The following is a 24,852-nucleotide window of genomic DNA, read 5'->3' on the forward strand; positions in this document are numbered from 1 at the left end:
TGAATATTGCTCGTTTATAACATCTTGTTGTCAGTTTATTTTCATATATAGAACTAAATTTTTTTTGGTTAAGCTGTTTTAATTCTGGAATAGTCACATTTCCAAAATTTTACTGCTAACTTTGTTTAAAAGTTAGCTAGTCTAGTCACAATGATTTAGAATGAGACTGAAAAAGCAGCGAAATTAGCCTTTTTATTATTTAAAGTGAGCAACACCTGATCATACTCGACCACTTAACATGTATTTATATATTATATTATATTATATTATATTATATTATATTATATTATATTATATTATATTATATTATATTATATTATATTATATTATATTATATTATATTATATTATATTATAGTATAGTATAGTATATTATATTATTTAGATATTTAGGAGAACAGCAGTGCTAGAATGATGTTGAAGAAAGGTGAAGAAGCTCTGGTGAGGTTTTCATTTAGTTTATTGAAATATGTATGAACTGTTTTTAATTTTTAAATAAGCTAAATTATTTTATTATGAGAAGATCAGGCAAAGGAGAGCCAGGTGGAGTTTCAGTGTGAAGATATAAAAATTATATTAATTATATAAAAATTATATTAATTACAGGAGACAATAAGAAAAGTGCTTGAGGAGAGGTTTAAAAATAAATTAGTGAACATTTTTGCTACAAAGTAAATAGAGTTGAGATGTATAATAATGTATACATCTGAAAATGAAGTCTGTTTGATAAAAACATACTTTTTATATTTTGTTCACATTCATCCATCCATTTTCTTGACACCCTTGTCCCTCAGTGGGGTCAGGAGGGTTGCTGGTGCCCATCTCCAGCTAACATTCTGGGCGAGAGGCAGGGTCACCCTGGACAGGTCACCAGTCTGTCGCAGGGCAACACGGAGACACACAGGACAAACAACCATGCACACAAACACTCAGGCCTAGGAGCAATTTAGACAGACCAATTAACCTGACAGTCATGTTTTTGGACTGTGGGAGGAAACCGGAGTACCCGGAGAAAACCCACGCATGCACAGGGAGAACACGCAAACTCCATGCAGAAAGACCGGGGCCGGGAATCGAACCCAGAACCTTTTTGCGCCACTGTGCAGCCCTAGTTCACATTCCGATCCTGTAAATTACTGTAGTGTCTGTTGTAAATCCATGTATCCATGCAGGAACATCAGACTGCAGAGTCAGAGGGACGCAGAGACAGAAACACATAGCTGTAGATATTTTTAGTTAAATGTTTGCGGCTAAAAATGACAGGAGAATAAAAACATTTAGGCTTTTTGCTTCAGTGTTTTTTATGGCTCATGTTTGATAAGTTACTGAATGCAGGCCTGGAAAGTGATACTGAGTTAACAGTGAGGAGCTAAGGTGTCTGTTAGATGTGAAAAGTATCATTTTTATTTATTTTGTAGATCAAATTGTTGCACTGATGTAGAGAGTTGTTCAAGAAGAACAAAACTTGTTTTTTAGATTTTATTTTTGTTGGTCAAACTGCTGTATTGAGTTTAAAACTGCCGGGTCCCATTTTATTATTTGTTTTTTTTACTTTGGTTTTAGAAAGAAGTAGAACGAGTTCAACTGCAAGTCAATTTATATCAGTGCATTTTGACCAATAATCAAATGTCTTTTGACCAATAAAATATATCAGAATCTGGTAGCCTGTCTGTGCTACCAGAGTATGTAGCTTGCTAGTTGTGAGGCAAATGCTAAAGTGAGTGTTCATCCTGGAATCCTGATTATTGGATTATTATTGGACGTGTTAGAATACTTGTTACTGAAACAAGGGTCAGATTAGAATAACACATTACTGATGTGTTGATGGCATAATTGTTTGACATTTCTGCTCAAAATATTTACTGATATGTCAGGTTTCCGATATGCGTCCCCCCAATGAGACTCGTTCCTACGCCCTTGCCTCGAACACTCTAAAAGGCAATAACTATTCTTACTTAAATTAGGTTTGTATGCTTTACTCAAGTCTCACTAAATTGTTTATTCAACTCAAGTAATGTGAGCAATGTACATGTTTGGCCTGAGAAAAGTACAAGACTACGTTATTTTGAGTAAACTGGATTTGACTATTTTTGTCACTGGAGTGAATGCTTCAGCTCACTTTAAAGGTGAGTTATTCGTCTTCAGTATATTTTCATGTGTCATGTATGCCTTTACTACTCGCATATATGGTTACAGGTTAATTTTTCTTCGAAAAGATGACGCATAAAAGTCTTTGCAGGCTAATATGCTAATGTTAGCATTGGCTCATGGGTCCAACATTATATAGCTAAAACTGCCACGCCTTTTACTTGAGAGCCTTTAAAGTTTTTGTCCATTGTTGTGGAAAAAAAACTTACCAAGCACTGTTCAGGTAAAATCACTCAATCAGGTTTATTTATGAATGATGCACAATACAGAGAGCTTGTCGGACAATCAATCATGAAGCAATTCTGGATGGAAAGCTCTGCAGGCACAGACAACACATGGGTCTTTAACACACATTAAAGTTCATTTTAAATTGACTTCTCTTATGTCTAGAAGAATGAATTTCTAAACTCTTAAACATCCTTAGGAGTCAATAATCATAATTAAGCTACCCAATTTCATGTGTTTTCTAGGAAACCCAACAAAACAAAAAAATTACATTAGTGCAGTGAAGGTATAGATAAGTGTCCATTCAAAACCCAACAAGAAAGCGCAGATTTTCCAACTGGAAAGTAGGTAAAGCGTAGAAGCAGGAACACTGATCGCCTGTCTGCTCAGGAGGATTTATTACCTCCTGTCATAAAAGTATAAATCTTCACTCTCTGCTTCGGTCACTCGACAGTGGACCGACCAGCAATAGTTCTTTGAGTGGAGAGCCTTTCAGAAACATCCAAACTAGCTGTTGCTCTGGACATTGTCCTCTTTGGTGTCAAAAGTTGAAGTACTTGATACTTGGTAGAGTGAAGTTTTGCTGCTCACTCTGTTGCTCTGTTGTTTCAGATTTAAAGTCGTGATCTAGATGGACATTACAGACAGGTCGTCCTTCACAGTGGTGGATGTAGATTCATGTTGTTCCTTCCTTCTCGCCCCTCTCACGCACTCGGTCTCGGCGTTGCTGCAGCCAAATCCTCCCCCGTCTCTTTCCTCCGGCTTCCTGTCAGTCCAACTGGTTCTGGTGTTGGATCTTTGGGTTGTCCAGATCGTCCCTCAGGAAATGTCCATGTTGTCCACAGATGAAACAAGCGTCAACAGTTCAGACTCGTCTTCTCTCACAGCTCTGAAGCATGTTTAGCTTTTCTTCCTCTACGCTAGCGGTTCTCAACGTGGGCGGTACCGCCCCCCAGGGGGCGTTCAGAGGACGGCAGGGGGCGCTGGCGGACATTTTTACAAAAGGGGGGCGCTGGGATGCCTTTGGGGGGCGTTTGGTCTAAGGTAAACTTTACACCTTAAATGCACAACAATGCCAGTTTAGACTTTGAGCAACTTGGTAAAACTGTATTGTGTAACATTAAATCATGCTTGGCTGCAACTGTATCGATGGCAGCTCTTCTTCTGTTCAGTGTTTGTAGCTTCATGGCGCAGCTCCGCTCCGCATCAGTTCAGCGTAACACCGGCTGATTGCTGCTGTGATTCACTTTGTCTGGTATTTATGTAGGATACATATGTTTTTGCAGTTCTGTGATCATGTCACAGCAGCAATTTATATTAAAAAGTGTTTTATTTCCATTTGAAAGCTGCCCACTTCCATGGAAGGACAACAGAAAATCGCTCTTACAAACATGTAATTACTAAAATCACGATACCTTCACTTTGTATCCCTCTGAAAAATGAACCCATTTACCACGATAGAGAGCGTTCATTTTATAGCGGTGCTGCAGGTGGTCCGACATGAAACGGGTTTGAGGGAACAACGGTACCACAGCACTTTTATATTTCAATAATCAGAACACCGAAATAGTTTCCGTTGTTTTAAAAGGTTTATGTCAGTCTGCCTTTTCCCCATCGATATGTTTCCCGACCGCCCTGCACCGTAGGGAGTTTAAAAATAAAAAATAAAAATAAAAACGACGCGCACATTGCGCAAAATTCTGAAACATGAGAAGCGGGCAAAACGGAGCGATGAATTAGATGTAAATTATGGCATAAAAACAGAGAATCCGACGCTGAACAGTGAAAAATCAACACATGATGTGAAACACATGATGATTAGGCGGCGCAGCAGGTGATAAGTGAAAATTACTGGTGGTCAATAAATGATAATGATTTAGCAACAGGAAAGAAACTAAAGTGGACATAGCAATAAACCAAGAGAGGATAATACTAATCAAAGGAAACTAAATGGAAATGAATGAAGAACAAAATGCAAGAATAAACTAAGAAACTAAAGTAAATACCGAGGAATAAACTATGGCAAGACCTTTCGAGCAATAATTAATAGAGAATAAACAGACACTATTTCCAGATAAAAGGTCAAGTAAATTGTTGAAGTGCCATGGGTAGGAGCGCAACTTCACATTATTCAGGTGGATGCGAAAACATAAATCGGCGCCCCTCCACGAAGGAGCGTAGAAACATACGCCACCCCCCCCCCCCCGCCCCCTCCTCCAGACGCCGATACGTTTAGTGCAAAACTCGCTACATTTACCCCGTTATGTGCGCGAGGTGAAGGAGCGTAAGGCGCACTGAAGTGTACGGGAAAACATAATCGGTGTGCCGATTCAAAACATCTACAATAATGATAGTAACATTAATAATAAAATAATTGTCAGTGCAAAGTAGCCTACAAATTTGTTGGTGGGGGGCGGTGAGGGACCTGGATAAAGGCTAGGGGGGCGCTGGACCGAAAAAGGTTGAGAAACACTGCTCTACGCTGATACTGGACAGCAGACCAGCGGAGGTTGTTAAAGCTCAGTCTCACACAGTTTTCAGTCCAAATGCCCAACAGGAGACTAACAGTTGTCCCCTGGAGGTGATGGAGGTCTTTTCTGTCTTCTTGATCCTCCAGATCTTCTCTGTCATTTTCATCGGCTGGTTTTGTAGGAGGGACATCATCTGGTCCATGGGAAGACAGTTGGGAGGAGTTGAGGTCAGAGGTCAGATGCACCGCGAGGCTCAGACAGACAGAAAAAGCAAATAGAAACCAATTAGGGTTTTTGTAATTTTCCTTGTTTCTATACATATATATTTATGAATCTTATTTTAACCTTACGTGATCATATAGTTTTAGTCATTTATTATCCATCCAGTATTATGGCTCATTTTTGTGGGAACAGTTTGTCAGGGAAACCTGAGGGCTAATTGTTCGGACAGCCCTAGTGTGAGGATCTGTTTTTCTCTGTATTTAGTTTTGAGGTTTTTCTGTGTCTGGATCCGTTTTCCCCTGTGAGCCTCTGTGCCGTCTTGATTGTTCCCAGATATGTCTAGTCTCCCTAATTACCCTCTGTGTATTTAAGCCCACCTGTTGTCCCTGTTCTTTGTCAGACACTTGTCATATGTCGTTCGTTGTTGACCTTTAGTCAGTCTACTCAGTTGGACTGTTAAGTCCCGAGAGTCTGTACAATTAGTCGTCGTCAGTTGAACTATTTGTCTTGAGTCTACATTAGCTCTAGTTCCAGCTGCTCTGTTGCTACCGGTCTGAGCTTAGCCTCCGTTTCTGCCGTGCTGCCAGTTCCTGGACTGTTGTGAGCTTCTCATCATTAAATATTCATCATCATTCATCTATCTACACCCTGGGCTTCGTCTGCGTTTTCTCTCACCACCTCACCTCAACTTCATGATACTTAGAGCTGCTTTTAGTATGAAAGAGTCCCTAATAAATAAAATTAATTGATTGATCCTTTTAAGAAAAAAAAATTAATTTATTTCTTCAAACACACAAAAGAAAAATTAAACATATTAAGGCCTGTAATTTATCAACAAAAGATTTATGTTCAGCATTTAATTCCAAACAATTCACCCTGAGGAGGAGATGCGTGCTGGAACTACTTAGACCCATTCTTCTTGAATTGAGTGGCATATCCTCTTTAGACTGCAAACGTCTTCACAGAATCCAACAAATCAACTTTGTGGTCGCTCTGCCTCTTAATCCTCTAAGAAGGGCATTTATTTCCAATAAAGGTCTTTAGGATTCCAAAAAGGTTTGGTTCCCTCAATTTAGAAAACTCAAGGAATCACCTGCCTTATTTACCTTCCCTATGACTCGTGTTTAGTCAGAATGCTGGATTTGGGGTGGAACCCTCCAGGCATGGTCAGTGGTTTCCGAGTGTCTTAACATCGGTGGTCTTCATCTCCTCCTTTGGCCAGCTGATTATTCCTGCAGGGTCTCTGATTACTGATAAGGCATAGCTGTTTATCGCACAGATCTTGTTCTTGCCATTAAGCTGGCTTCTCAGGACTTGCCTTATTCGTTGGAGGTATTTGGCTGTGGCTCCTTTCCTTGTGACTTCATTCAGGTTGCCATTTGCTTGTGGTATTCCCAGGTACTTGGAAAGCATACATGGAATGACATAACCAAGTAGCGGGCAGTGTACAGGAACATCTGCAGAATATGGACTGGAAGATTAAAGTGGGGAACACCCCCAAAGGTGGTGGAGAATAACTGAGCTAAGATCCTGTGGGACTTCCAGATCCAGACAGACAAAATGGTAATGACGAACCAACCGGACATTGTGGTGGTGGATAAACAACAGAGGAAAGCCGTTGTGGTGGATGTAGCAATACCAAGTGACTACAACATCAGGAAAAAGGAGCATGAGAAACTGGAGAAATACCAGGGCCTCAAGAGAGGAACTGGAAAAGGCCTGGAAGGTGAAGACCACAGTACCATCCCATCCCATACCAACTTTATTTATGAAGCGCTTTATACACCAATAAATTGATTAAAAACAGAAGAAAACTGACCAGCTGTAGAAAGGTTAAGAACATGATAGAACCGAGCTGCAGCGCTTGCTTTAGCTTTAGCACAGGACAGTGTTATCTCAAATAAAACAGGCATATGGTCTGAAAATAATGAGTCACCAATCACTAAATTACAAACTGGTAGACCATAAGATAACAGATCAAGACTGTGACCATGCTCATGGGTAGCACCAGTCACAGACTGCACAAAATTAAAAGAATCGGTAACATTAAGAAATGACTGAGCCATAGGTGAAGTAGGACGACAAACATAAATATTAAAATCATCAACAATGAGAACTCGGTCGTACCTTGGAATATCAGCCAGGAAATCAGAAAAGTCATTTATAACGTTTTTGTTGTACTTCGGTGGTCGATAGACCGCCGCACACAGCACAGTGTGAGAGCTGCCAAGTTCAAATAGGCTGATCTCAAAGCTACTAAACAAGGCCAAAGGCAACTGTTTACAAGTAAAACTGCTTTTAAAAACAGTCACTATTCCTCCACCGGACCCTGACATCCTTGGAGCATTAAAATAGCCGCAGTTCCGCGATACAAGTTCATTAAAAATGCTGGAGTCACCAAACCACTTGTCCATGATTCTGTTAATAAAACATCCAATCAATAAGAGGAAAAGAAATCCCTAATGACGAAAGTTTTATTTGTCAGCAACCTGGCATTTACCAAACCGATCCTGGCAGAAATGGGCAGGTCTACTCCATCAGGTGGCATTCGGTGCTCCCGGCAAAGAGGCCGCAGGTTGCTAGGATTCACCCTGCGTCTACAGGGCCGAGGAGCGCAGGGACCTGTGGTAGTGCCTGTGGTCATCGGGGCCATCAGGGCAGTCACCCCCAAACTGGAGCAGTGGCTAAAACAGATCCCAGGAACAGCATCAGTCATCTCAGTCCGGAAATGTCAGGTTCTAGGCACAGCCAAGATACTGCGCAGAACCCTCAAGCTCCCAGGCCTCTGGTAGAGGACCTGAGTTCAGAGGATGAAAGAGTCCACCTGCGGAAGGATGAGAAGGGAATTTATATAAACATTAATAGATATATATACACATTGTCTGAGTATCTCCAAGTAGGTTTGATTTTAACTAGCGTTTCACCTAGCAGTAAACTGCATTATTTTTTTCTTATGTGCACAACTGTCAAACATTTCCCAAATACAATGTGACCCAACACTGAAACTGTGAGTTTCTGTAACAGTAAAAGTTGAGTAACTGAGGGAAATAACATAAACATACAGTATTTAGGGCTCTCGATCGAATAATGGTAATATTAACCTAAATGCAGCCCGTGGCATGTGGGCTATAACTAGCATGTTGTCTTACATTGACCTCCTCCATTCAGTGTGCTAAACATGGTTAATAAATAAACAAAATAGCTAAAAACCTTACTTTAGGAAAAAGCCTACTTTTAATGTGGGCAATAGTTACATTAGAAATGTTTGTGTCTTTTGTAAAAGTAAAAATCTGAAGTTCACTTCGTGGCACATGGTTGCCAGTAAACACACTAATCTCTTAACAGATTAATAACAAATATTGTTTTTGTTCAAAAAACATATTTCTTCTGCTCTTTTGAAATACCACTTATTGCATTTGAAATTGAAACTTGATGGCAACCAGTTTTTTTCCAAAGAAAATATCCAAACATCAACTTAAGAATGAATTTCACATTGACAAAACTGACCACTGTTGCCTAGCAAGAAGGTTCTGGCTTTGATTCCCGGCCAGGGGTCTTTCTGCATGGAGTTTGCATGTTCTCCCTGTGTATGGTGGGTTTTCTCCGGGTTCTCCAGCTTCCTCCCACAGTCCAAAAACATGACTGCCAGGTTAATTGGCCTCTCCAAATTCTCCCTAGGTGTGAGTGTGCATGGTTGTTTGCCTCTGTGTTGCCCTGCGACAGATTGGCGACCTGTCCAGGGTGTACCCTGCCTCTTGCCCGGTACGTTACCTGGAGATAGGCACCAGCAACCCTCCCAACCCCATTAAGGGACAATGGTGTACAGAAAATGGATGGAAGGATGGATGGATAAAAAACAGAAAAATAATTACAAATGTCCACTACAGAGGACAATTTTTCAACTTTTAAATACTATGATAAAATACAGTCAAAATAATTTATAGAACGTTTTAATATGCTGCTAAGAGACTTATTTAGAATATGCCAACAAAATTTTAAATCAAAATTTGCACAATAAAAAGTTTTATGCACTTACTTTGTCTCTCCCCATAAAATGTGCTTCTACTGATGAACGTCATTTTTATGAATGAGAAAAAGGAAGGTACAAAAGCCCCACCCCTTCACATGTGGCATCATTGAAAAGCCCTAAATGTCCTCTGTAGATACCAAAAGGAATTAATTCAGTAGAATGCAGGGGGTGGGAGATATTCAAGTTTAGAAATGTCCTCTACAGAGGACAAAAATGAACTACTGGTAGTCAGGAGGATATAGTTTATAAAACAAACTATTTCGAAATGATGCTTACCTGATTAGATATAAGACATTTACCTTTGGCAAATTTAGCAAAAGTAAAAATCTGAAGTTCACTTCGTGGCAGTTGGTTACCAGTAAACACACTCATCTCTTAGCAACAGATTAGCAACAAAAATGGTTATTGTTCAAAAAACATAAAATTTGTTCTGCTATTTTGAAATGGTGTGGAGCGGCAAAGTGAGAAGGATGGAAAAAAGAGAGCAAGAAAAAGCCAAAAACTGGACACATATTTTGTTCGTTGTCTTGGAGATGAAGCGGAGTTTTTTTGTTGGCAGCGATTCAGACACGCCAAAACTGCCAGCCCAGCCAGGGAGCCAGGATAGTTACAGGTAGCAACTCTAATGTTAATCACAATGTGTGAGTTAACTGATTATAGACTGTACCAGCCCACCCGCCGAGCTTTCATCTCCTTTAGACTCTCCTAAAGGCTGAGTTATAGTCGCGTTTTTGAGCCAAGACAGCGGTATGGCGTTTATAGTTGAGGTTTACATTGGAGCCGAGCGGCGCGCATGATCCGCACCGATTTGCAAAGATCCTGAGATGCACGAGGCGCTGCGACACGCTGCGCATGCGGCGGCGTCAGCTCGTGCCGCTGCGTGTCCGCTTCAACGCGCACAATGAACCGAGCTCCGTGCTCATGATCAATTTAAAAATTCAATAATTTCCATTGGCATGATTTATCACTTCTCTTTCTTTCTACAAAAACTGTATGATAAAAGCTTTCAGGTTGGTGCTTTGGTCTCAGCTAAACCTTTTTTGAAGGAAAATTTTATTTACAAAGACTTAAATTCATTTTATTTGTCGTTTTGTTAATTTATTTAGGATATTTGAAATGCCTTTCAGTTGCAGTGTTAAATGTTCATTATAATTTAAAGTATACTGATCTTTCAGATTGTGTTCTTGCATTATAATTTTTCCATTAACATTTATTACTTAAAATGGTCTAAAAACAATAATATTGTTTATCAAAAATCAAAATTTGTTATTGTGACAGGTCTACACACATATGATATATAGTGTAGTTAGTTTATTGCCATGGATGGCATAGTTACTTTGAAAGAGTAATTTGATCACTCAGTGAAAAATTCATCCATCAGCCAGAAAATGTGCATCTCTTTCCCCTCCATCGTTTACGTTTGTGTCGCTAGTGTTACATATGAAACGTATCTCCCCAAGGAAAAAGAAGAAAACCAACAATGTGTTTTCTAAAAATAATCAAATACATAACTTGGATACGTAATTTTAATCTGATTATTGGATTGTAAATAGCAACACGTTAGATTACTCGTTAAAAGGGGTCAGATTAGAGTAACACGTTGATGACAACATTGTTTGACATTTTTTATCAAGCTATTTACGGATCTTTCAAGTTTCCAATATGCGTCCCCCCCAATGATAAACTTGTTCCCACGCCCTTGTGCATGAATACCACAGTTTACACAGAAAGAAAATCTTTATTTCGAGACAAAAAAAGTAGTTGATAATAATAATAATGTAATGTATAATAATATAATAATAATAGTTATTATTATTATATTGCTATTAGCAGCAATATAATTGCTTACAGCAAGAATGTCCAGGCGTACTCTTCCTCCCACAGCCAAAAAAAAAAAAAAAAAAAACTGTATGATCCACACATTAGAGGTTGTTGATACGTGGCGAGTCTGTCCCAAATATTTAAAAATGACTTACCATTTTTTAAATCACCATTATTTCTCACTCTGAAAGATGTCAGTGACTTTGTTTCCCATTTGTTCATGAATGTTTTCCGTTTTGCTACTTTTTCTGATCTTTTATTTTACTTTGTGTTATGTTCAAATCAGAATAGGACTAAAAATATCGTTTAACTGTCCTATGTGGTGAAATCCAGCTGCACTAGCAGCATGTTAAGGGTAAATAGAGAAGCACTTGTGTTCAGACAAAGGCAATAATCAGGCCTCTGTATGGCATGGAACTGAGTGATTAAAATAAAGATTAATCATGATTAATTAGCAAGGGGGCAATCATGATTAGGGCTGGATATGTTTGTCTAGGTTATTGTCTGATATTGAACGTTTTTTAATTATCTGAAACGTATCTGACAAAAAAAAAAAAAACCGAGACCCAAAGAAATTCGTAAGGGAAATATTTTTAGAACAGCTTGGAGGCATAAACCTGTTTCTGTTTAAAATATCGTCGAAATTAAAGGATATATTTTTAATAATTTTCTAATAATTCATACCCTACATCTTTTTTTACGGAGCAGATCTCAACCATAGACATGAACACACCATCTCGGCAAACAGCTAAGAGACACGCATGCGTTCTTTTCTCTCGCGATGTTCAGCGAGACCAAAGAAACCTGCAGTGCATGAGGAAGCTTTTCCGTCTGCAAACACAATAATGGCTGCCGCCCAGCTGCTTTGTTGTAAGGCTAGCCTACAAGTCGAAACCGGCGTATTAACGGCGTCTGCGTCTTTGCTTTGATACATTTGTTACTTCAGGTGAGAGATAATTATGCAAAATGCGCTAATAATACAGTTTTCAGACATATTTACCTACTATCTGTTTGATGTACTCTGCTTTTCAGCACAGCGCTGCGGAGGTTCCGCTATTCTCTGTGCAAAACAATAACGAAGTTACACGCAAAAACGACTTTTTGCAACGTAAATGGTCAGTTGTAGTCGGTCTTGTGCGGCGTTGGCAGTTAATGTTAATTTTTGAGTAGGTTTAAAAATAATTTTCGAGTCTAGTTATACTGTGAATGCCCAATAACAAGCGTCTTGAATCGGATTTTTCTTCGTAGAAACGAGCACTTCACAATATTTTTTAAACGACGAATAACTCGCCTCGGCCACATTAGATAGAATAAAAATTTTAACGGAAATTTAACGACAGGTCTGAAGCAATAACATGACGATGCTTCTTTTAGCTGTTTTTTGAATGCAGTCTGGTAATGGATTGTTAAAGCAGATGACCCTGTCAGGACCTTCGCGTTGTTTTTTTTGTTGTTTTTTTTTAGCGGATTTTAGCTCAGAAATATTTAGCTGTGTGAAGCCGACACCCCACCCACGTCAAAAAAATCCAGCAAATAGTCTGAATGGTTTGTGCAGGTTTGTGCCGTTAAAAATTTCGTTTGTGCAGCTTTCGTTTCTGAGATATTAAGTTATAATTTTGACCGATGACGTCATCAGCAGTCCCAGTCCCATTTTAGATGTACAGTGAATTTTACTATAACTGTATTGATTATGCCACAACTTATACTGTAGTCCCTTTTCTACAAAAAATATAGCAACCTCAATTGCATAAAAACGACACCGAAAACAAGACTTACGTGACAGGAATGTGCTGGAAGACAACCAACGAAGAACTAAAACAAAGTACGGCATGCAGCAGGTGAAATTAATTGTCCCCTAATTGGGTGAATGTGACCGGCTGAATCTTAAACTCTGAAAGCACCAAATAAAGTAAAATCAGATTTAGTCATTTGTATAATATAATCCTAGGGTGACATTGTGGTCCACACTACATACCAGTTGGTGGTGGCGACGTAACAGCGTGAAAGTAAAAATTTTGATATTTGGAGCAATATGGATGCGGCTGATGGCGTCATCGGCAAAAATTATAACTTTTAATATCTCAAAAACGAAAGCTGCACAAACGAAAATTTTAACGGCACAAACGGAGCACTAACGTACTAGCCCACTTTAGCTTGTTTTGGAGCAATATGGGGGGATGGTGAACTCTGGATGACCTAAAAAATAAATTTTAATATCTCAGAAACCAAAGCTGCACAAACGGAGCACTAACGAACTAGCCCACTTTGGTTTGTTTTGGAGCAATATGGGGGATGGTGAACTCTGGATGACCTAAAAAATAAATTTTAATATCTTAGAAACTAAAGCTGCACAAACAACAGTTTTAACGGCACAAACCTGCACAAACAGAGCACTAACCGTTCAGACTATTTGCTGGATTTTTTGGCGTGGGTGGGGTGTCAGCTTCACACAGCTAAAACATTTGCCTTAAGGCCCTCTTGAACCAAACATGTCTTTAATTTGAGGTGCACGTCTGCACATTAAAGCCTGGCTGCAGTGATCCGGTTTTATAACGGTTTATTAACGGCACCAGCTACCCTTGCCATGTCACGCTTTGATATTCTGTCTTCTTTAATCTGTGTTGCTGTCTCATTGTTGGCACCACGCAAGGTTATGCAAGAAATGTGTCACCCTCAACATACAAACAGTTCGTGAAAGAATGGACCCACTTGGAAGTAATTTGGCCCACATGAAGGCTAGTGATTGGTTTGTGAGGGGATTTTTAGATGCAGATGCTGGATCACTGCACAATTCAATCTTAAAATATTTGACTGAAGTTACAGTCACACCACACGTTATTTACTCAGAGAGGAAGCAGCAGCACCTGCCGAGAACCCTTCCATGCACAGGGAGAACTTGCAAACTCCATCCAGAATGACCCCATGTCGAGATTCAAACACCAGACCTTCTTGCTCCAAGGCAGCAGTGTTTACAGTACCAACTGACCCAAGAAAAATAAATCTATATTTTTAGACAATAAAAAGTGGATTTCAATCGTAAAATAACTTAATAAAAAGTTAAATACCTTTTTATTCCTCATGAAATTTTTTCTATAGTTAAAAATGGATAAAAAAAAATACGAAAGGCATTAAAATGGGGGAGAGAGGCGTCAATATAAACCACAGCAGAATGTAATAATTGATGAAAAGGAAAAAAAAAAAAAAACATTGCAGCAAAACCAAAGATAAGTTACTTACATTGTGATTAGACACAAAACAGATTTTTCTTACTGTTTTGTTCTCAACCTCTTACTGAGAATGTTAGCATTTTATTTATCAACATTTTTATCAAGTTTTTATATCTAGAAGACTGGAAGGCCAACTAACCAGCTGCATATAATTGCATTTCAAAGCAACAATTCATTTTCCTTGAACTCTAACAAGCTACCAAAAATTGAGGCAGTCTTTAGCAGTTCAATTTTTGGCGGTAAAACCATTTTTGATCGAGTTTGTCGTTGTCGGTTTTCCATGTGAACTTAGTCTTTTGTCTGCCGAGGCTGAACTGGGAGACAGGAAACTCATTTCCACTTCCTCCATCTGCTTTCTCAATCTTTTCCTCACAATAAGTGATGGTGAGCACACAGAGCGGCGTACTGTGTGTTACTGCCCATACTCTGGTTTTCCGCTTCGGCGTTGGCTCTTAGGGAGAAACACTGAGTGGTTGTTTGTCCTCTGCAGGATTTATGCAACGGAACGACTCACTTTTGTTCTCTGCTGTCCCTTCAGTTGCATCAGTGGCATTGCTGCTCTCCCACAATGCATTGCCAGAGGCGTTTGTGTTCATCCGACAGATCAGTATAACCATTACCTCCACTCCTTCTAACCCAAGTCAGAGCAACAAAACTGGAAGGTAGGTCTCTTAAGTGATGGGTAAATGAAACGTCATGAGGCGTTTTCGACTCAGCAACACTGTATTGATACTGTGTCGATACTGTGTCACTCAATACTGACACCTGCTGGACATTAAAAATTCCTACAGGCAACGTAGGGATTTGATGACCAAGTCTATACAATAAGATTTAAGTCTTTGTATTTTATTGAATATTATATATTGTATTATGTCATATCTTCAGTTACATTTAAAATATATTTGATACACAGTCAAAAAAGAATGTGAAGAACATGTACCATAAAGTGAAAATTTAAGTGAATGTGTTTGGAATGAGGATGCATGGACAGCCCCCCCCCCCCCCCCCCAACACATTTTTACTTAAAAAAAAGTTTTTACAACCTTTTGAAATTAAGCCTGTTACGCTTTTTTGACAAAACTTCTGCTGTAGAAAAAAATTAAGTAAACACTACATTTACAGCAAACCCTTGTTTTTCTTAGGGGTTGCGTTCCGATAATGACCCGTGAGACGAAATCCGTGAAGTAGTTGCCTTAGTTTTTACAGTTATTACACAGCATAAATAAATACTCTACATTGAAACCAAAGAACAAAACCTGTTTTCAGGTCGGCGGATGTGCGTGTGCATCAATCTGGCCTTATTAATGTGATCCGCAGTCATGTCATTAAAGCGTCTCCTCCAAGCTGCCCCGCGAGATTCACAGCTGTATCTACGGCAGAGTGACGGATCTCATCAAACGAGCCTCCGGTCGGGTTCTGCTGCCTCTGGCCAGTTTTTTTTTCCAGCAGACATTGAAAGTTTAAGTTTCCATCTCCTGAGTGGCCAATCTATATTAAACACCGTAAATTTATTGGCACTCAGGTAGCGCGGAGACTGTTTTTACCAATCATATGGTCAATTAGGACAAAGAACACCGTGGGAAAAAAAACTGCACAAAAAAATCTACGAAGCAGCGATACCGTGAAAAGTGAACCGCGTTACAGCGAGGGTTCACTGTATGTGAAATGATTTATCAAAAGCAACTGAGTAATTTGTAGAATGGCTGCATATCTGAGTTTATCTAGGTGTATCTGAGACTCATGCCTGGCCTCATAATGCCTCAGTATTGAAAAGGTGGATTTATTTAAATAAGACAGTTTAGTGAAACATATGCAACACTTAACCTGCAGAACATAATATGAAAGTAAACTAAAAGTCAGTTTCAGCTGAATTTGGGTTCAGATAGATTATGTAGAAACTGACAAGAACCGGATGAAACGACAAAAATGAAAACAAATTTATTTTCCAATATAAGATCAAAATGGTCCCACACTGCAGAAACATTTCCTTTGAAGCTGCTCCATAGATGATAATGTAAAAGATAAAGAATTTGTTTGGTAAATGCTTTTGACAGATTTGCTTCCTTATAAACACAGTTTGGCATCCAGTGTCATTTCGAAGCAGTTCCTGTATTGGTCACGTGACTTGCTGAAACCAATACGCGCACCGACACGGGTGTTGGTCTATGGGCTTGATGCATGCGCCGGCGCGTCGGTGTTGCTGGACCCATCACTACTCTTAAACACAATATGTATCCTATGTAAAAAATATTGAAATACAAAAGTCCCATGTAAGGAATTTGTTTCTCCTGAAAGAATGAAAGTTGTGGTAAGGATGTGTAGGGAGTTTTAATATGCCGCAGCTTAAAAGTAAAATCCAGTTTTGAACCTTTATGCATTTTTTGCTACTATTCATCTAGCGTTCACTAAAGGAATGCTGTGTTGTTGCGTTTTAGGCAATAAAATGTTTATTTCCGTGTTTGTAGCCCTAGATTGCACTAAGGTCAGAGCTCATTGTGTCTTTATTCTCCAGTCTTGTGAAGTTGTCAAGTTTTGTCAGGTTTAGTTTGCTGTGCGACTCCCCACTTGAAAGGATAGTTTCCACTGGGAAGTTTGAACTGGATTTCACTCAAAGAGCCCTTTAATTTAGTTGACTCATCTTTATTTTTTGTATGATGGTCCACATTGCACATAGCTGAAAAACCGACTGTCTTTCACAGTTTGTAGAAACTTTTGCACAGTTCTGAATTTATATGCTACCAGCACTGTTTGCTTCTGATGCTCTAAAACCGGAGTGACAGGTCAGTCACACCAAAAGGACCTGCACTCTGATTGCTAGGAGATTGAGTCCACCTGGTTCTCCTCACTAACAGGCAGAGAGGAGCTGCAGAAAGGTGCAGCAAAGGTGAGTGGCAGAGGGGAGCGGTTACCTAGCAGTTCACCAGAACAGAAGTACTATAGGAGAATGCTGCTCTTGTGCCAGAAGGGGTTTCTACAGAGTCAACAAGACTTTGCACTTTTGAATAAATTTACTTAATTTAGCGGCTGTTTTTGTTTTCTGCAAAAATTTTCAGACATGATTTCACTGCTGTAACAAGTAGATTTATTACATAAGTCTAATGCTTATGGTCTGTTTAGAAATACAGTGTGATTTCTAAACAGATATTGGTCTGATTTCAGTTTAGAAATCAGGCAGATTTAAGCCAACGCCTCTCTCTCTGTTTCCTTTTCTTCCTTTCAGGTTCTCCCTTGTCTCAACTTGTTAATTAACTGCAGCTATGTCTGGATCTGGTGACTTACCAGGTGAGTACTGATGTGGATTAATGAAGGTCAGTTTTAAATTGATAAATCAGTACATGCTCTGCCCACTTTATTTATTTATTTTTTAAGATACATCATATGTAACAAAAAAGGCTTATTTGATTCTCATTAGTTTAAGGGTTTTATTAAAGAAGAAATATTTAACTTGTATAAAATGATAAAAAAAAATATTAGTCACAAATGCAAGTTTAGTTTGATCTGAAACAAAATGTTTTAATTGACTTACTGAACATGATTACTCAACTCCTTTCTGCAGAGCTTTACCACAGGTTATTCTCTGCTCTGTTAATGTTTGTATCTGTCCGCTGTGGGAATATTCTGACCTAAATATCAACAAAACCAAAGTCCCTCAGTCGCTCACTTCGTTATCAGAAAAACCGCCTCAGACCGGAGCTTTAAAACTTGGCAACTGCTTCTGGACCTCATATGAACTTACAGCTGCAACCACTTGCAATCTCATACCTAAACCAACTATTAACTTTATTCAGCTGTGACTGAACAATATTTATGTTCCAAACTGAATCATATTCCATGTCACCAGATAGTATTAATAAGTTAACATGTAACTGAATATGTTGAAACTTTGCTTTTAAATTGTTTTGTGGTCAGGACACCCAATAAAACAAGCAAAACTAGTTATTTTTGGAAGGATAAGCTCCGTCTGTCTCAAGTTAAGTTATGAAATGGAGTTGAGATCATTTCTATGATGGATTTTTCTTTACATTTAGTTTATAAATTGGATTTAACAAAGTTTTGCAGCGTTTTGTTTTGTTTTTTGCTTTTAATACATTTTTGAACTTTAAAATTGTGTTTTAACATTTTAATTTCATAATTGATTTAAAAAAAAATATTTATTTGTAAATAAACCAATTCATCGTCTAAAATTTCAAACTCTGAGGAAATAAATCCTTAGAATTTCCTTGTCAGTGACCTATTTCAGGTCCATGTTCACGAGATGAGATTTATCGACTCTTAAAAGACAGAAGCTTAATAGATTTAATCTGTCTGCTTATAGCAAACTAATATTCCTCTAAGGAGTCATCAGTTGATCAATTTTCACATTTTTATCATTTGAGCTCACCCAGATGAGGTTCGGACACCTTTTCTGTTTTTGATGGTTTTGTTTTTTAAAATCATCATCCCAACATTTTCTGAATTGGAGACAATTTCCCTGCTTATTTCTTAGCTTAAAAAAATGGAACAAAACGTCTGGATATTTTCCTATTTTTAAGTTTTTGTCTTTCAAGTGATTCAGTCCCTTTAAATATTTTGTTGAGACCGACTCCAAGCACAAAAAAACATTAATGTTAACCTTAAGCTTTTGTCCACTTTGTTCAGAGCTGCTTTACTACGGTGAAATCTCTCCATTCTGGAGATGAAATAATATGACAGTGAAAGAGGACAAAATATGAACTTATCTCTGCAGCCATCGAGGGTTCTGGGATGGGTGGGATGAAACTCCCTGTTGGAATGACTCGACGGGCCCTCAGCTACGACGACAACCTGGAGGCCCCCATGTCCACGCCGCCTCACGACATCAGCATCAACAACCTGTGGAGGCGGCCTGTAATACCGGAGAGGAAGTTCTCCCAGCTGGCTGAGGTAAAACATGGTTTACATTTCCACGCCTGATTGTTTCCCAACAGGTCCACTTTCAGTCTGAGTGTTTGACCTTACAGGAGGATGAAGGCGGCGCCGTCAAACAGGCTGCCGGGCAGGATGGCGCCCTCTTCAAGGCTCCAGCTGTAGTGAAAACTAAGGCTTCGTCCATCATCATGAATTCTCTCATCACCAGTAAGTTAGAGCGCCTATAATCTACGTAACGACCCTTTATTAGGGTGGAAAGTTCTCCATGCTATCTGAATATTTTCTAAATTGGATTATTTGATTAAGACTGAAAATAGATTTTGCTGTCAAGCAGCTTTCCACTGGAGTGAATGTATTGTCGTTCGCCCTCAGAACACACTCAGGAAAGCATGTACAAGTTTGAGCAGACGGTGGGCCTCACCGACACCAGTTACACTCCACACAAAGGCCTGACAGCGGAGGAGACGAGACACCACCACCGCGTCCCCGAGTCCCTCCAGGTCAGATCAGCACGTCAGTAATAAAACATGAGGAGCCAATAGTGTGCTTTTTATGTTGGCTTTAAAGGCCAGCTGAGCAATAACAGCCGCAGATCACATGAACAGGGTGACCGCACACCCTTAAAAAAAATCTTAAATTCATGCATTCAAAATTAAGGCCTTAAAATGTCCTAAATTTATTCAAAAACATGTAAGATAGCCTTATATATGTCTATCACAGGGCTTACATTTTGTCTTGGCAGAGATATTAATCTCGTATTTTCTATGTAGTTTATTTTTTTTTGCAGGACTTTTCTGTCAGGCAAACGTTTGAGTCATGGGCAGATATTACGTTCTGACTCGAGGTGGTGGAGTATTTGGTGGAAATGGAAGAAGCATTTTTTTGTATGTGCAAAGATTCTGTAAGACTTTACAGGATTAAATGATGTACAATATAACTCATTGTTTTGTGTAGTGGTCTGTAGTAACATCCTCCTCCATTTTTCCTTTCTTTTTTCCGTTAAGAGTTCATTTATCCAAATTTCATGAAGTATTTTATCTTTAGCGAAGCTGAAAAATGCAACTCCAGTATTTCTGCCTGGTTTGAACTATTATTATTTGTATTCATCTGCTTGCTGTTGAAATTCTCCTTGTGGAGTGGAAGGCAAATAATGCATACTTTTCAAATATTAGAAAATAAGTCTTGGTGCACATTTATGTTCAGACCCCTGATTGTTATTGGAGGCTGCAAAAGACTTGAGTGGAGATCAGCTTCAAGTAGGATAGTCAGCCTAAACATACATCCAGAAATACTATGGGAGGATAGCTTTAAAGTTCAAACCTATAACAAATTTAGAAGTTGCAAAATTGCTCCTCCTGATTTTAACATATTTTGCAAACAGGAATCTGGCAGATTTCAATCTCAGCAAAATATTCATGTACAAAGTATGGACTCAGGGTGCTGAAAACAAAAGCAGACACACTTCTCAGAATGTTAAATGAAAGAAAAAAAAAAATCAAAAATCATCTTTCATTGTCCTTCCATATCATTTTGAGTTGCTCTGTCACGTAAAATCCCAATAAGATCCATTAACGTTTGTTATGTAATGTGCCAAAATGTGGAAAAGTCCAAAGGCTATGAATGCTTTGGCAAAGATCTGGATCAGATGTAGCAATGCTAGATAACAGATTCCTCTGTGTCATTGTGTAGAAGCTGCAGATCCAAAGCCTGGAGGCCAGAGAAGAGAAATCCTCCTCTGCCCAGTCCACTCCATCGAACACTCCGCACAGCTCGCCGAAGCAGCAGCGCAGGTACACATGCAGCGTTCAGCTTCCTGTGGTCTGAGCCCCGCTTCAGTGCATCGACGTGACCTGGATAAGGGGCTGAAAGCCGGCATGCTGTTTGTGTTGGTTTGCAGAGGCTGGTTCGGGAGTACGGGGTCAGAGGTCAGCATCAGCTCCTCTAACAGCAGTGTGGACATGGGAGGAGGAGGAGCGGCGGGAGATCCAGGCGTAGGTGGAGCGGTCGAGCGGTGGGGCGTATTTGGGCCTCGACTTCCTGTCCAGAGTTCAGCCTCTGACGTGGGATCAGACGGTTCTGCTGCAGGTAATGGCAAAGGCCTGCAAACGCTTAAATACAAACAGAAACAAGTTCTAGCAACACAAACTCATTTTATCCAGCATGAGTGATCTGTTCACGCATCCTTAGTAAGTCCTATATCTGTGTATCTAAAACTAAGGCCATAAAATGTCACATATTCAGTAGAAAATATCGTCACCTCTTAAAATAATGGCCTTATTTTTTGCCAAAAGTGATTTTTTATTTTTTGCTTTAAACATCTTTTGGTAAGAAAGAGGTGATTTTTTTTATTTTTTTGCCAAAAATTGATCATTACATTAAGAAGGTAATGATACACATGTTGGCCTTAATTACTTTAATCACAGATCTTAAATTTTGTGGTGGCAGGACTCTGTCGTACGTTCTACGTAATTTATTTTCCTCGCAGGATTTTGCTATCGAGCAAACGTTTAGTCGTGCGCAGACATCTTCATTTCTTTCTGAGGCTCCCACTAACTAGCTGTTAGCATGCATGTGCTATCTAGCAAACTAGTGTAAATTTATCACTAGTTTGCTGAAGGATGTTTGTCTTAGCCTCTGGCTCATTTCTGTTGCCTATTCATATGTCCATTCAGTGCAAAATAGTTGAGCATTACTACTATGTGAAATGTTCAGTTTTCTTCAGTACATTTCTGTCATGATACAGATCTTAAATTGTATTCATAATGGTCTTAAAAAGATCTTAAATCTACAGCAACTGTGGTTTAGCAGTAGATTGAGGTTCTGCCTCAGATTCACAGCCACATTCTGGGTTAAAGGATGAAAGCAAGACCTTCAGACTAGCAGTAAACACTGATCAACATTCACCTTGTCAGTCGTTGGCCCCTGCAAAGAGTGACGCAGAATTTCCCTCTACATAAACACATGAACACCAGACAGCAGACGCTGCTGAGAAGCTGCTGTTAGATGTTAACATCTGGAATGGTTGAACTGGAGACCTAAAATCTCTCCTCCAGGATGACTCTAGGTAGGTCATCAAGGAATCGGAATGATCTCTTCTGGATGTGTTTGGGATTATTGGAGATTTGTTTATCTTCCTAAGAGATTTTAAATTTGTTCAGAATATTTTTTTTAATTGGCTATAGACATCTTATAACAAGAATTGCTACAAAAGTGCAAAGCAAATAAAAATGCACTATTTGAAAAGTAGATTAGAAATGTATAATCTGAAGATGGCTCAAAAATGCATTTAAATAAGAATAGAGTGAGTCAATCTTTGACTGTTCCTCTTTGTACAATCTTCAGATTGTGCTGGGTCCTCTCCTGTGCTAACCTGAGTTCTTCTATAGGATGTAGGTCTATAGACTGAGATGGTATTGGATGAACTCTGACTTTATGTCTGATGAACCATTTGTCTTGATTTGGTCATTATGCTTTTTTTAATTATGTTTATTGCCACTGGGGATGATTTTTTTTTTATTCAATTTTTAATTAAAAACTACTTTGTTAATCCCAAATGAAAAATTAATTATTTCAGGTAAATTAAATTCCAAAGGAGAAACAAACTTAACATATCTTTTTCACTACTATGCAGATGACATTCAATGTTACATTTATCCTCTGTTTGGCTGCTTGAGTGAGATAAAATCTTGGATGAACAGTAGAATTTTTTTTTACTTCAGATTTGGTTGTTTTTAAACAGCTCTATAAATAAGTGAAGACCTACATGAATAGTTTAAGGAAATGTTTGCTTTCTTCTGTGCAGAGAAGTTCCAGATAGTCTGTAGAGATGTGTGGTTTTGATGCAGTAGCTAGTTCTTTGTAATCAGTTTGACATGTCTGCCTTTCTTAAAGAGCAGGTTTTCTTGTCTTTCCCATCTTCAAGAGTGGTTAAAATAAGCAAGCCTCTGTGTCGCGTCATATTTATACCTGAAGGAAACAGAACAACATTGATGACAAAGTAGAAGTTGCTAGAAATTTGTATCCAAACAATCTAGAAAATATGCTTCAGTAAATTTTTTTAGTGATTATTGATGATTTTTCTAAAAACTTTTTTTTTCTTTATTAAATGTAGTCCATTTCAAAGTAGAGTTTTTGCATATGCTGACTGCTGCGTTTTTTTCTCCCAGCAGGCTTTGCCATCCAGGCGTACCGTGGAGCCCAGAAGCCGACCCCCATGGAGGTGATGAAGTCGCAGGCCACACGGCTAGTTGACAACCCCCAGAGGGTGTCCCCACCCAAAATGGAGATCCCCACGGTGGAGGGTCGGCGGCAGGGAGCGCGGCCACACAAGCTCAAACACCGAGACATGAACATCCTGACGCCGTCCGGCTTCTGAGACGAACGCCGTCGATACGACCAAGGTCCCATGACATGAAAAAAACACCCTAGAGTTCCTCATTTTACTGTTCACAGTCCCTTATTGTTCAGGTTAAACAGAAACATGAGTCTTACTGTTTCCAAAGAAATTCTTTTTGTGCTTGCTGCTCATTTGATGTTTATATTTTCTATATATCATTAATAAAATAAACTCCAGTCAGACTGAAAGCATTTTAAACCCCCCTGGGTTTCATTTATTTATTCAGGAGGAATTCAAAATTTATTGAAATCCATTGAGTTTGTAACTTTGTATGAGAACAGTGACCATCTATTATAACTGTAATGTCAAACAAGTGGCTAGTTGAACTCCAGCTGAAGGTTTTTCAGAACCAGAGCTCTAAAGTTCAGACGTTCGGCAGCTCAGACTGTGTTCATGCTAGAGCATATAGCTTCGGTTAGCTAATCTCTAAAAATAATGTTAAATATTTTCTTTCCTCATGCTTTTGGTTTATGTCACCTTGTTTATTATGTTGATAATTTTTAACCATCTTTTTTGTTTGTTTTACAAAAAATAGCTAGCATGAAAAACATAGTTTCACCTTTGGATTAATTCATAGGCATTTACCCTCATTTCATCCCTTCCTGCTTCACACTCATGTACATTACTAATTTTTTGGTTGTTTATATTTTTAGTCAAGTATTTTCATGAATTATGCAGATATATGCGCATAAAAAAGTCAAATCTCATGTAAAACGTAATTAATTCCGCTTCATTTTGTCTTATTTCCATTAATCCTTATGAAAAATGACGCCCCGATCAAACCAAAATAACTCAGAGCGACTTTTTATGTTGAATGTTATTTGAGTCACATTTCCTGAGCATTAGAGCCATTGCATATAAAAGATGAAATGAAAGAAATAATGTCTCCAAACTCAGAAATTCTTACATTATCTTCATATATTTATGAGAAAACAATTAGATATTCTCCAATGTGGAATGTAGAATGTTAATACAGGGGAAAAAAAGTAATTCTACACGATTAATGCATAAATTGTGATAATTAAGCTGATGTATTTGCTGACTTTATGTAATCAAATATTTGCTACAAAAAATGCAAGTCGTACATTTTTCCTGTATGTGAACATCTCCAGTGTTCAGACTCACTGATTAGGCGTTTATTCCAGATCCTGTTTGAGGCATTCATAGTGAATCCAAACCCAGAATATCTAAATTCTTTTTCTTGCAAATATTTAACATTAATGTAGAAGATTTTAAGGGTTTTTTTTTTGCAGAAATTAGTTTTTTGTTTATTTATATCTCCAACAGCCCAGATACTCTGTCATATTGACGGCACTCTGAGGAAAAATCTTCTGAATTGACAGCTATCACAGTCTAAACTCTGTTGTATTCATCTCACTATTTTTGCTGGGCACCCAAAAAAAAAAAATCACTTTTCGTGGGACCT

General features: G+C 38.7%; 1 protein-coding gene and 1 long non-coding RNA gene across 5 annotated transcripts; one reads left to right on the top strand and one right to left on the bottom strand.

Annotated features, from left to right (window-relative positions):
- Positions 1-7,521: 7,521 nt before the first annotated feature.
- Positions 7,522-8,968, bottom strand: LOC145554834 (uncharacterized). The gene is made up of 2 exons (XR_014090844.1): positions 8,573-8,968; positions 7,522-7,889 (listed from the first exon to the last, which is right to left on the bottom strand). It is a non-coding gene; the product is annotated as an uncharacterized LOC145554834 (long non-coding RNA).
- A 581-nt stretch (positions 8,969-9,549) lies between these two features.
- On the top strand, positions 9,550-23,624 carry LOC103476267 (putative monooxygenase p33MONOX). Of its 4 annotated transcripts, none has more exons than XM_008428478.3 (9): positions 9,550-9,708; positions 14,682-14,805; positions 17,364-17,425; positions 18,870-19,045; positions 19,123-19,237; positions 19,403-19,530; positions 20,720-20,820; positions 20,928-21,115; positions 23,197-23,624. In XM_008428478.3, the coding sequence occupies exons 3-9, from the start codon at positions 17,401-17,403 to the stop codon at positions 23,403-23,405; spliced, it is 942 nt and encodes a 313-aa protein (XP_008426700.1). In that variant the 5' UTR covers positions 9,550-9,708; positions 14,682-14,805; positions 17,364-17,400; the 3' UTR covers positions 23,406-23,624. The 4 variants fall into 4 exon arrangements, with proteins under 4 accessions (XP_008426700.1, XP_008426701.1, XP_017164156.1 ...); XM_008428479.3 differs by lacking the exon at positions 9,550-9,708 and adding an exon at positions 11,700-11,862 and having other exon boundaries at positions 23,200-23,624; XM_017308667.2 differs by lacking the exon at positions 9,550-9,708 and adding an exon at positions 11,701-11,862.
- The last annotated feature ends 1,228 nt before the right edge of the window (positions 23,625-24,852 follow it).

The sequence above is a fragment of the Poecilia reticulata genome, chromosome 14 (genome assembly GCF_904066995.2).
Source record: "Poecilia reticulata chromosome 14, P_reticulata-male-v2, whole genome shotgun sequence".
Lineage (NCBI taxonomy): Eukaryota > Metazoa > Chordata > Actinopteri > Cyprinodontiformes > Poeciliidae > Poecilia > Poecilia reticulata.

What these genes read in the sequence shown, in the direction of transcription:
- LOC103476267 (XM_008428478.3), top strand. Translation starts at nt 17,401, where the DNA reads ATGTCTGGATCTGGTGACTTACCAG. An exon ending in TGGATCTGGTGACTTACCAG is followed by an intron (nt 17,426 to 18,869) that starts GTGAGTACTGAT and finishes TTATCTCTGCAG; the next exon opens with CCATCGAGGGTTCTGGGATG. An exon ending in CATGAATTCTCTCATCACCA is followed by an intron (nt 19,238 to 19,402) that starts GTAAGTTAGAGC and finishes GTTCGCCCTCAG; the next exon opens with AACACACTCAGGAAAGCATG.